This window comes from Lontra canadensis, unplaced genomic scaffold (genome assembly GCF_010015895.1).
Source record: "Lontra canadensis isolate GAN:19392208 unplaced genomic scaffold, GSC_riverotter_1.0 scaffold17, whole genome shotgun sequence".
NCBI lineage: Eukaryota > Metazoa > Chordata > Mammalia > Carnivora > Mustelidae > Lontra > Lontra canadensis.
In genome coordinates, this window is record NW_022631011.1 from 1058621 (window position 1) to 1069040 (window position 10420).

The following is a 10420-nucleotide window of genomic DNA, read 5'->3' on the forward strand; positions in this document are numbered from 1 at the left end:
TTAAAAGTAGAAGCTGGCAAGGATAGCTACAGCTAGCATTGTAGAAGCAGCATTTGTCAGGGCCCTGTGTGAACGGAGTACAGGCTATGCCAGGATTCTGGAGGGAGTCCTGTGAGCCTTGCAGATAGGGACTCATCTTTCCAGAGTGAACAGGGCATTTGTTTATACTTCTCAAAATGCTCAGCAGCCTCCTGCGAACATGACTGCCCTTTGATGTAAGCAAAAAAGAGGAAGTACCAAGAAAGAAAAAGTCCAGAAAAGTCATCGCCCTCATGGTCCCTCCCTGTATCCTAATTTTCAAATTCCTGCCATTCACTGTTTTATTTCCTGGTCACTGAGGAAATCTCCAGATAAGTATTTCTCCTCTTATTACCCCGTGAACATTTTCTCTCCTCAATTCACATCATTAAGGATTTATACTAAGTATGAAAACCCCCTATGCCAGTGTCTTGTGGGCCCTGCTTCCTGTGCCGTGGCTGGCTTCTGTTGGTTGTCCCTTCTTTCCTGACTGGCAGTTGGTTGTGGTCAGCCTGTCACGGAGCCATCTAGTTGGGTCTTAGAGAAGCCAGCAGCGTAACACGACCGAATTGAAAACGTATAGCCAGTAAACCGCAAGTCCAGTGCAGGGAAACAGGCCCATTTGTACTGTTCGTGTCTGGTCGGAAACAAGCCCAAGTAAGCCCAGTGTTCTAAAAGCACACAAAATGGCTAGCTCTGTTGGTGATTTTGAAATCCATGCATTTGAACAAGTACTAGGCTCCCCAGTGTTGAAAATGATCACAAAGGTGTAAATCTATCCCATAATAAGTGCTTCTTGCGGACGGTCTTGAGCAATTCTGCTTCTCAGTGAATGGCACCTGGTGGAAGCTCAGTATGTATTTGCCCAACGATGTTATAAAAGATTTGTGACTAGTCCTGCCCAGATTGTATTTGCTTAGCATGTAAAACAGTCACCTAGAAAAGGTGGGGTCACTCTTGATCTAATATCCTCGAAATGGCTTCCTGTACTCTTCCAGGAATCCATCCATCCAGGAGAGCACAGACTGCCACAGTGAGTGAGGCAGGCGTGAGTGCTGGTGGCCTGCTTCGTGCACGCAGCCCCCATCAGTGAGCACCTGCTGCAAGCCAGCCGCCATTTGAGGTGCTGGAGCTACCACACACATCTGTAAGCCACTGTGTCGGTGTGGACTTTGTAGAAGCCCCCACTTGCACAGCCAGATGGCAAGAGCATTCTGCAAGCCGTTAACTCCGTGGCTAAGAAACTCGACTTTCACATATGCGCCCTTATGCCGCTGGATCCGGGAAGTAGGTGGTATGGTAGAGCAGTAGTCCGTGACTTCTGTTTGAAACCAAGTAGAAACGTGGCAAGAGTTTGTACTTAATGGAATTTAAGGTTGAGGAAGAACTAGCAGCAGAGTTTTCTGTGTGGCCCCTACCGCGGACAGGTGCCTAGATGAGGTGAATGAGGCCGCTGTTTGTTCGCTTTGTACACTTGATGCTGGCTCGGGGCCTATAGGGAATTCCCAGTTAGTAAGACAGAGCAGAAAATATTTTCACCACAGCGCAGAGGTATGGAACAGGACTTTGAGGCTGTTTGCTGAGCAAAGCCTCATAAAGAGGTAGTTAATGGAGAATGACGGGAACTGTAGAAATGGTGCGTCTGTTAGGGGAGCTGGATTCAGGCAGAGTGCTGGAGGGTGCAGAGGATTAAATGGGAGAGATCAAAGGAAAAGGGATGAGAGAGCAAAGAGAAGGGGAAAGTGCAGAGGTAGCCCCAGTGGCTACAGGGCACTTGGCCTTGTTCCCCGGGGCCTCAGCCCTTCCTTCCTCCTCCCTCCCTTCTCCCATTTTCCCTCCTTCCTTCCCTCCTTCCAGCCTTCCTTCCTCCCTCTCTTGCTTCTTTGCATTCCTAAAGAAATTGCGGAATGCTCGCCTCGTGTTAGTCGTCATGTTCAGAGCTGGGAATGAATACGTTGGGGAAAATAACAGATACGGTCCCTACTCTGAGAGAACTCACAGTCTTGGGTGAGAGACAGACATGAAGCAAATAAATACATGAACCGCAACGCATTATAAATGTGGAGGCACAGAACAGGGTGCCAGGGGAGAGGCAGGGAGGAGATGTAATCGGAATGGGAATATGAAATTCGACCCGAAGCATGCGGGAGGTGATGAGTGGGGTGAGAAGACTGTTGCCAGCAAAGGGAACAGCAGGTGTGAAGGTCCTCAAAGAGCCAGGTGCCGTCTAGGACTGCAGAGTGTTGTGAAGGGGGCACGTGCTGAGGTTGGAGGGATGCTGGGCCACATGACAAAGGGCAGTGATAGGGATTTGGGTTCTTTCTGAAGGGCCTTGGGACCCATTAAGGGTGTTTAAATAGGGACCATGCTTCATCAGACTTAAACATTTGTAAAGCTGCCTGTGACTACTGTGTGGAAGGGTTCCTCTCTGTGCTGAGGTCTTTGGTTATGTGTCCCACATTCCAGAGCCCAGGGAGACTGAGCCAGTGCACCTGCTGGGTGCGCCGTCCTACTGAGCCAGGCCTCTGTGCCTTCATTTCTTTCCGTCCCCACCCCTGGGTGCTCTCAGGGTCCCTGGGTGGCAGCACGTGCTGTCTCCAGTCTCGGGAGCTGAGAAGTCTTCCTCCCTGTCCTGTCCTGGCTTCCACTGAAAAGCATTGCTTCAGTCTCCATTCCTATCTTTAGGGCTGGTGGGGAAGAAAATGATTTCCCCAGCTGTGGAGATCTGAAGGAAACCTTAGCGGCCAGGTGTCCTGGCCCCTGCGACTGTCCATTATGAAGGACCGGAGTCCTGGGGGAAGATGCTGGATGTGATATTGCTTTGAACTGCCTCATTGCAGCCAGAAGCTTCTCTAAGAGATGGTTTGGGAGATGGGGAGCCCCTGGTTCTCCAGTACTCGCCAGGGTGTTTCGGAGGTGGCCCCGGTGCTCCCGGGACGTGATGAATGTGGCTTTCTAGCAGTAGCCTTTGTTCACTGGCTCTCCTTTCATTTCAGGGAAATACCGAGCAGCAGATGAAGAAAAAATTAATCCACCTCCTTACTTAACTTGCGAGAGCTTCCCTCATGCCGTGGACCACATTCTGCAGCATCTCCTGTGATCCTTTACATCAGTCAGAAGCAGCCGGAGACGCAGCTGTTCGTTGTCCAGAACGAATCCCTCCCCGGGTCTGTGCCAGCCCAGACAGGCGCGGAGCAGCACTCCTCTGCTGTGCAGTAATTAGAAAGAAAGGTATCGAATCGCAGGCAGCCACTACGCCTCGTGTATCTCTTTTGTTTTATTTTGTAAAAGAAGATGAGACCCAGAGAAAGGGAAAGCCGAGATTTTATGCCATTCCTCTTAAAATATTCATCAGGCCGGCAGGGCTGGGAGGGAGAGCCTCCTGTGGGGCATCACGTTCTCTGCTGCCTCCTCACTGGTCCGCCGGGAGGGGGGAGGGTTCCGAGTGTGAAGGAGATTGAATGGCATTTTTTAAATTATAAAATAATGTTTTGGAAAGTGCATTTCAGCTGTAGTTTTAATATTGAGTTCAACTGTGAAATCCGTCAGAAGTGCCAAGTGGAGTACAAGTCAAAGCGGCAAAATAAATTGTCCTTTAGCCCAAGTGATCAAGTGAATTTTGCCTTAACGGATGTTGAAAACTAGATTATCTACCGTATTATTCCCAGCACGGGTGACTTCTTTTTCTCTTCATTAGCCAGAGATGACTAATTTAAATTTAGAACCTGATTTTAATTTAAAATAATATTTCCATTAATAACCTATTCATTGCAGATGCCTATTATACTGTGTAACAGTTGTTTTGGAAATTTTATGTAAAATTAAAACTATCAGTATTTTACAGATGTTTTAATTAGACATTGTTATTAACAGGAACAGTGCAGAAACTAAAATCAAGCCTTTAATGTCTTATAGACCATGCATTTTTGAAGTTAGTGTCCACCGGGGTCCTATTAACTACACATTTGCAAGATTTCATTATTTTTGCCTTTGACACTATGGGAAAAATCTTTCAGAAGCTATTGGGACAGATTCAAGCTTTTATGTACTTGGTTACTACAGCTGTAAAATGAAATCTCGTCTTATAGCCTGGATTATTCTTCTCATGTTAAACCCACCAAAATGAAGGGGCCTAAGTAGGTAATGATTTTCCTCGTGCATTTGCATACTGTGATCATCCTGGGCCTTTGCAATTGTTTTACAGGGCTCTTGGGCATTGAATTATTAGCATGTAATTGTGTATCATTGTAGTGTTCACCTTATTGAAGCGCGCACTGATGTTAATGAGCTTCGGGCTTTGATGCTTGTTTAGAGATCAGCTTGGTCTTCGATGGCAGGGAGCAGAGCTAAATAAATGGCAGCCCCCTCTCCTTCTGGTGGTTTGGTGATTGCTCGGTTCTTGTTTTTGCAGATGCCCTGACTTCGTACTTAACACAGCCTAGAGTGCAAAGGACAGCATGATAGGACGGCCACTGCCAGTCGGAGGCACGAGTGGAATGGCCAGGAGCATGGGTTTGGGGGCCTCGCTAGCAGTTAACTAGCTCTGTAGTTATGTGTGTAAAATGGAGACCATGACAGCACCCACCACACAGGCTTGTCATGAGGGTAAAATGTGTGACCAGCCTAGTAAGTGCGGAGAGTAGAATTGGCCAAATGCTGAGGACCACATTGTGCAGCATCTTCGAAGCACATTGTGTCTTCGGCGCCGATGAGGAGGCAGACCTAGTGGCACTATCCACACTGAATAATCTGATAAATCTTGATAGAATTCATCTCCACAGTCAGTTCAATAGGGGAGGTCTTCCTGAGGATTAATAAAAGGAGATGCTACTCCATTGCACGCAGAGGCATGGTCAGCCGGGCGTGCGGCCGGAGCACGCTGCCTGGTGCTGATGGCTGCGCTCCATTCGCCCGGGACCGGGTTACCTGGCCGCCTGGCTCAGCGATGCCTTGGCTCAAGCACCACTGAGTAGCGTTTGCTGGTTGCTACGTGCTAAGTGCCACGCTAGGAAATAATCGAGTGTGTAAGGAAAGGATTTTGCCCTGAGGACCCTCACTAGTGGAGGAGCTAGGGAGAGCGTACAAGATGCTCTTAACACTCCAGGGCCTGCTCTGTGATGTCCACCTGACTGCAGGTGGAACGAGCACTTGTTAGATGATGCCTCGATCCCCACATGTCCCTTCTCCCCCGAGACAGGACTGTGGCCTCGGTCCCCATGTGTCCCTTCTCCCCCAACACAGGACTGTGGCCTTGGTCCTTATGTGTCCTTCTCCCCCCAACACAGGACTGTGGCTCATTCTTTTTTATATCTCCTGCAACACAGATAGTTGGTTACTCATATGGTTCTCAAACCAATACAGACTAACTGTAAATACTGTAGGAATTTACTGTCAGAAGGTAGAACTGGGAGTAGGGAGGAGAAGACTGGTTACCCATAGGGGAGGCCCCATTAGACACTCAGAAATAATGGATCTGATGCTTTAGAGACAGGTTAGAGCTAAAGCAAAGAAGTAGACATCACTCATGTGTCAGGAGTCAAACAGGGGCAGGAAGAGGTAAGACCACGTGAGCATAAGGTCCCGGGCCAAGAGAAATGGCTTCTTTCCTGCATTCTAGTTTGGCCGTATTGGGCCATTAAAATCTTTGTTTCTTGTTTTATTTAACAAGCATTATATAGGGCTTGTTAACTGACCTGTCCACAGTGAGGTTCATGAGGATAAATGAAAATCTGGTTTTAGATCCAGGTTACTATAAACATTCCCAGCATAGCTGGTTGGTCTGCTGTGGCCTCATGGAGGAGATTTAATAACTGAAGTCCCCAAAAGACTTCGTTTTTCCAGCCATCCCATTTAAAGGGCTTTCTTCCAATGGTATGACCTTGAGGACAGTGTTTGCATCAGTTTTACTATAATCCTCTCCTAGGCCCAGAAAAGGGACCAAGTGCCATTTTGGGACTAGAAAGGGTAGTAAGGAACAGTGTCAGGAGAAGATTACTGAGCATCTGCCAGAAGCCAGGTGTGTGCTGGGTGTGGAAGAAGGTGGAACACCAGTCCAGTGGTAGAGACCGATGGCTGTCCCACTGCTGCACTCTCCTCCCTCCAAAACTGGCTTGTTTTGCTATAGCTATTCTGCCTACCGTACTGCATCTGTTGGAGCTGATCGGGGCCATTGAGCACTTGTAGCCATGGGTGTCAGAAACTCCCTTGGAAGGACAGTGTCATCACCTCACTCTCAACCCCACGTTCAAAAATTACTGTACCACGTTGGACCAGGAAGTCAGAAACACACCTGTATGTGTTGTGTTCATCTGCTTTGAGATCAGTGGTGGTTCACGTAGGATGAAACTGAAATCCTTGGGCATCTACAGTAAGGAATTTTTTAAAGTGCACTGGTCTCTTTCACCGAAACACTTTGCCTAGAACAGCAGAATCCCTTTCTCATATCAGCGGTTGCATGCGTAAAGCCACTTTTGTGTTACCAGGTTCCTTTGACGTAGTCCCAAAAACTTTCCTTCGGCATAAATGCATAGGACCTTTTCTGACTTTGTCATGTCAGCCATCAAGGCCGACTACCCCCACAGCATGCTGCTCTCTCTAAGGGACAACCAAACAAGACACCAGAGCACCAGAAATCATTTATCATTTAAGTTATGTATCTGTTAAAATCCAGCAATTTTGAATATCTTACTCTTTTCAGTGCCTACCTTCACGTCCTACCCATCTCAACTCCTGTTTGTTTCACCAGCTTGTGTGCCCGAGAAAACCAAATTATGAAATACCAACTATGGGTAAAGTAAAAGGTGTGTCGTGTAAGTGCTCTCAGAGAAGAGGTCGAGTGCAATGAACTAAGTGCTTTGGAACAGTCATCACAGCTTCTTGCATGGGAAGCAGACACAGCGCTCCATTGTAAAGAATGTTAGCTTCATTCACTGGCAGTGATAAAAGTACCACAGCCCTGGGGCTAACATTTTGGGCGCAAGACGATAAAACATACACACAACTGTGTAACACAATAGCTGTATGGCTCCATGAAGGACGAGAAACGAGGGAGGGCCTTATTTTAGATAAGTAGATTCCAGTCCAGTAGGTAAGTAGAAGTCCACCAGGCTTTTGATGATGACCTGAATGAAATGCAGGGACAGGCCGTGAATCCTAATGTAGATACTTAGCCTTAGTGGCCAACATCTGGGTATCAGGAGATCTCAAATGCAGATCAGTTACTACAAGTTTTCCTAGGAAGACTGAAAGATCAGCAGTGTTGGGTCCCAGTGTCTAAGTTGTGGGAGCTGCACCACTGCTGTGTCGTTCAGGTAGTCTCACCCTCCATCATAGCCCCTCCTCTTCCTTGTCCTACACCCAGCTTACTTACCTGTGTTCCTACAGGCATTGTGACTTCTGCTTTAGGAGAAAGTGTACCACATGTTGGATGAAGTTACATTTTCCTCTGAAAATAGGCCAGGTTCCTATATCCCTATAAACTTAGATGTACTTCTGATCTACTTTTTAAATAATAGAGGCTCTAAACATAAACTAATCATATGTCTTGGTTGGTCTCTCTTTCTCAGAGCCCCACTAAAATCAAAGTAAAGGAATAAAGAAGGTATAAACTCACAAGGAGAGCCCACAAGAGGAGAGATGGGCACAAGTGGATGAGAGGGTACAATAATTTGAAGGATGGAACATGGATAGGTTGTTGAGAACAAAAATCCATGCAAAGAAAGACAACCAAAACTCATCCTGTAGAAACTCAAAGATTGAAGTCTTGGAGACTAGGTAGAGAGAGGTGAGGTGTGAGGTAGGATTGAGATTTGAAGCTGGTAAACAAAATGGTTGAAGTCCCAGGAAACATGAAAGTGAAGGCCTTGGGGACAACGGGCGTGGTAGCGAGCCAGGATGAGCTACAGGGCTGCACATGGGGGCTAGGTACATCTGTGCTTATTCTATCAAGGTTCTTGGTTCCTTTCCCCTTAAAACACCAGGACCAGACGATACGGGAATGCAATTGACAGTCTATCTGATATTGGCAAGGCACTTATTAATTCCTGGGAAGACAAAACCAACATATAAATTAATTGTAATTTTGATTCACTAGGGGCTCTGCGTGAACAGTACACATTCCCACAGAAACACCGATTATTGAGTAAACGTAAAATCATAACTATTTGGCGATGATGGAAACACAGCAGAGGGATGAAATAGCTACATTTCATTTCATCCAAAGCAGGAAGTCATTAGATAGTGTATAAAATGGATAGAGGAGTCAATGAAATACAGCATGACTCACAAACATACTTGAGTTATTATTTGGAGACATATTTTCCAAGGGAAAGAGGAGGACTGAATATGCAATTGAAGTAGACGGAAGTATTACGAAGATGAACTTGGAGATTGTCAAGAGGAATGGAGGAAGGATGTGGGGGTGTGTCAGGTACATAGTCAGCTGTGTGTGGGGTTGTGTGTATTTGCCGTGAGGGATGGCAAAACCACGCTTACGCTGACTGGAGTAAGGAAAGAGCAGTAAGCTAAAAGGGGCCAAACATTGTCACAAAGCTTTTATCCATAGGGGCTGTCTCCGTTGCCCCTTTACCTGTTCACTTTCAAGTACACACACACAAACATACCTACTTCTAATCACAACAAGTTAGCAACAACAATTGAGGTTCCATCCAATTGAGATTTTATGAAATCAGAAAGGATGGTAGTGGCCACAAGTGGATGGACTAATGGCAGCAAGAAATACCCACTAACAACCTGACAAAATGACCCTGGGATAGTGACCTGAGCTGAAGGCAGTTGCTTAGCCTTCAGTGCCAACTGGTTCAGTTGGCTAAGCAACTGCCTTCAGCTCAGGTCACTATCCCAGGGTTCTGAGATCGAGTCCTGCATCGGGCTTCCTGCTTAGCGGGGAACCTGCTTCTCCCTCTGCCTGCCATTCCCCCTGCTTGTGCTTCTCTCTCTCTGTCAAATAAAATCTTTAAAAAGAACAGAAAGAGGGAGGAAGAAAAGAAAGGAAAGAGAAAGTAAAGGAAGGAAAGAAAAGAGGAAAGGAAGGAAAGAGGGAAGGGAAAGGAAGGAAAGAAGGGAAGGAAAGAAAAAATGAAAAGGGAAGGAAAGGGCACCTGGGTGGCTCAGTGGGTTAAAGCCTCTGCCTTCGGCTCGGGTCATGATCCCAGGGTTCTGGGATCGAGCCCCACATTGGGCTCTCTGCTCAGCAGGGAGCTGTTTCCTCCTCTCTCTCTCTGCCTGCCTCTGCCTACTTGTGATCTCTCTCTGTCATATAAACAAATCTTTAAAAAGAAAAAGGGAGGGGAGAAAAGAAAAGGAAAAGGGGAAAGGAAAAAGGAAGGAAAGAAAGAAAAGGAAGGGAAGAAAAGAAGGAAAAGGAAGAAAAGAAAGGGAGGGAGGGAGGAAGGAAAAAATGACCCCCAAACACGGGAAGCAGATGTCTGAGACCATTTAGAGATGTCTACATCTAGGGTCATGCTGGTGTTGGATATTATAAGACTTTCAGGATCATGAAGAAGCTTAAGTTGAGCATATACTAAGATGAAATGTCTTTCTTATTTTTAATTTGTTATATATGGTGTATTTTCTGTTTGACTACATTACCCATGAAATGGCATTTTAAAAGGCATTTAAGAATATTCTCAAAATAATCAGTACCCCCCAAATGCTTTGTTTTTGTTTAAAATTAGGATAAAGTCCTTTGGAATGTTTAGCTATCCAAAATACCCCTTTTCCTGCAAGTTTTTCTTCAGGGAGGAGTGTGCCTTGCAGAGGGATGAAGAAAATGAGGTGGGTAAGGGAAGAAGGAAGGGACAACCACGGGTAAGGTCTAGTGGGGAAGAGGGGTGGCGGCATCACTTAGTGGCATTTTTCAAGGGTTTAAAGTAGGTGGCCCAGATCATGAGTTTCTGAAGAAACTGCTTCTGTTAACAACCCCATAAGGAGATGCAGGGGAGCCTAAGGGAAGGGAAGCCCCAGGAGGACTGCCCTGGGGCCTCCCTTCCCTAAGCTTTCGATCCACTGAGGAGCTGTGGCCATCAGGAGAGGGCGGAGCACACGTGAAGAGTCGGATGATGCTAGGACCGGGAGCTGGTGGCTTGAGGCTCCCGAAGCCCCTCCCCCAGACCCCTGTCGGGGAGCTAGTCTGCTGGGGCTTTGCTGCTGATACTGCTCATACTGGTCGGGGTCAGAGTTAGGGAGAGCTGATGACACTCAGGACGTCCTCAGAAAGAAACACCATGTGTCCTTCCCTGCACCCATTCTTAACCCCCCTCAAGCCCGTCACCTGGCCAGATGGTCTGTCACGCTTCGCTTCCAAGGGGCCCCCCCGACTTGGAAGCACTGTGCATTCCAGCACAGCTTCCAACACTACATCTTTTTCTTCAGAATGAAAATG

At 46.9% G+C, this 10420-nt stretch overlaps 1 protein-coding gene across 3 annotated transcripts in view; it reads left to right on the forward strand.

Moving 5' to 3' along the window:
* HDHD2 (haloacid dehalogenase like hydrolase domain containing 2) overlaps positions 1-4394 on the forward strand; it is a 34337-nt gene extending 29943 nt beyond the window's left edge. For all 3 annotated transcript variants that reach the window (XM_032859459.1, XM_032859460.1, XM_032859458.1), the window contains one exon: positions 3015-4394. In XM_032859459.1, the coding sequence (XP_032715350.1) occupies positions 3015-3118 (104 nt within the window). In that variant the 3' untranslated portion in view covers positions 3119-4394. The remainder of the gene's footprint in view (positions 1-3014) is intronic.
* Positions 4395-10420: the final 6026 nt, after the last annotated feature.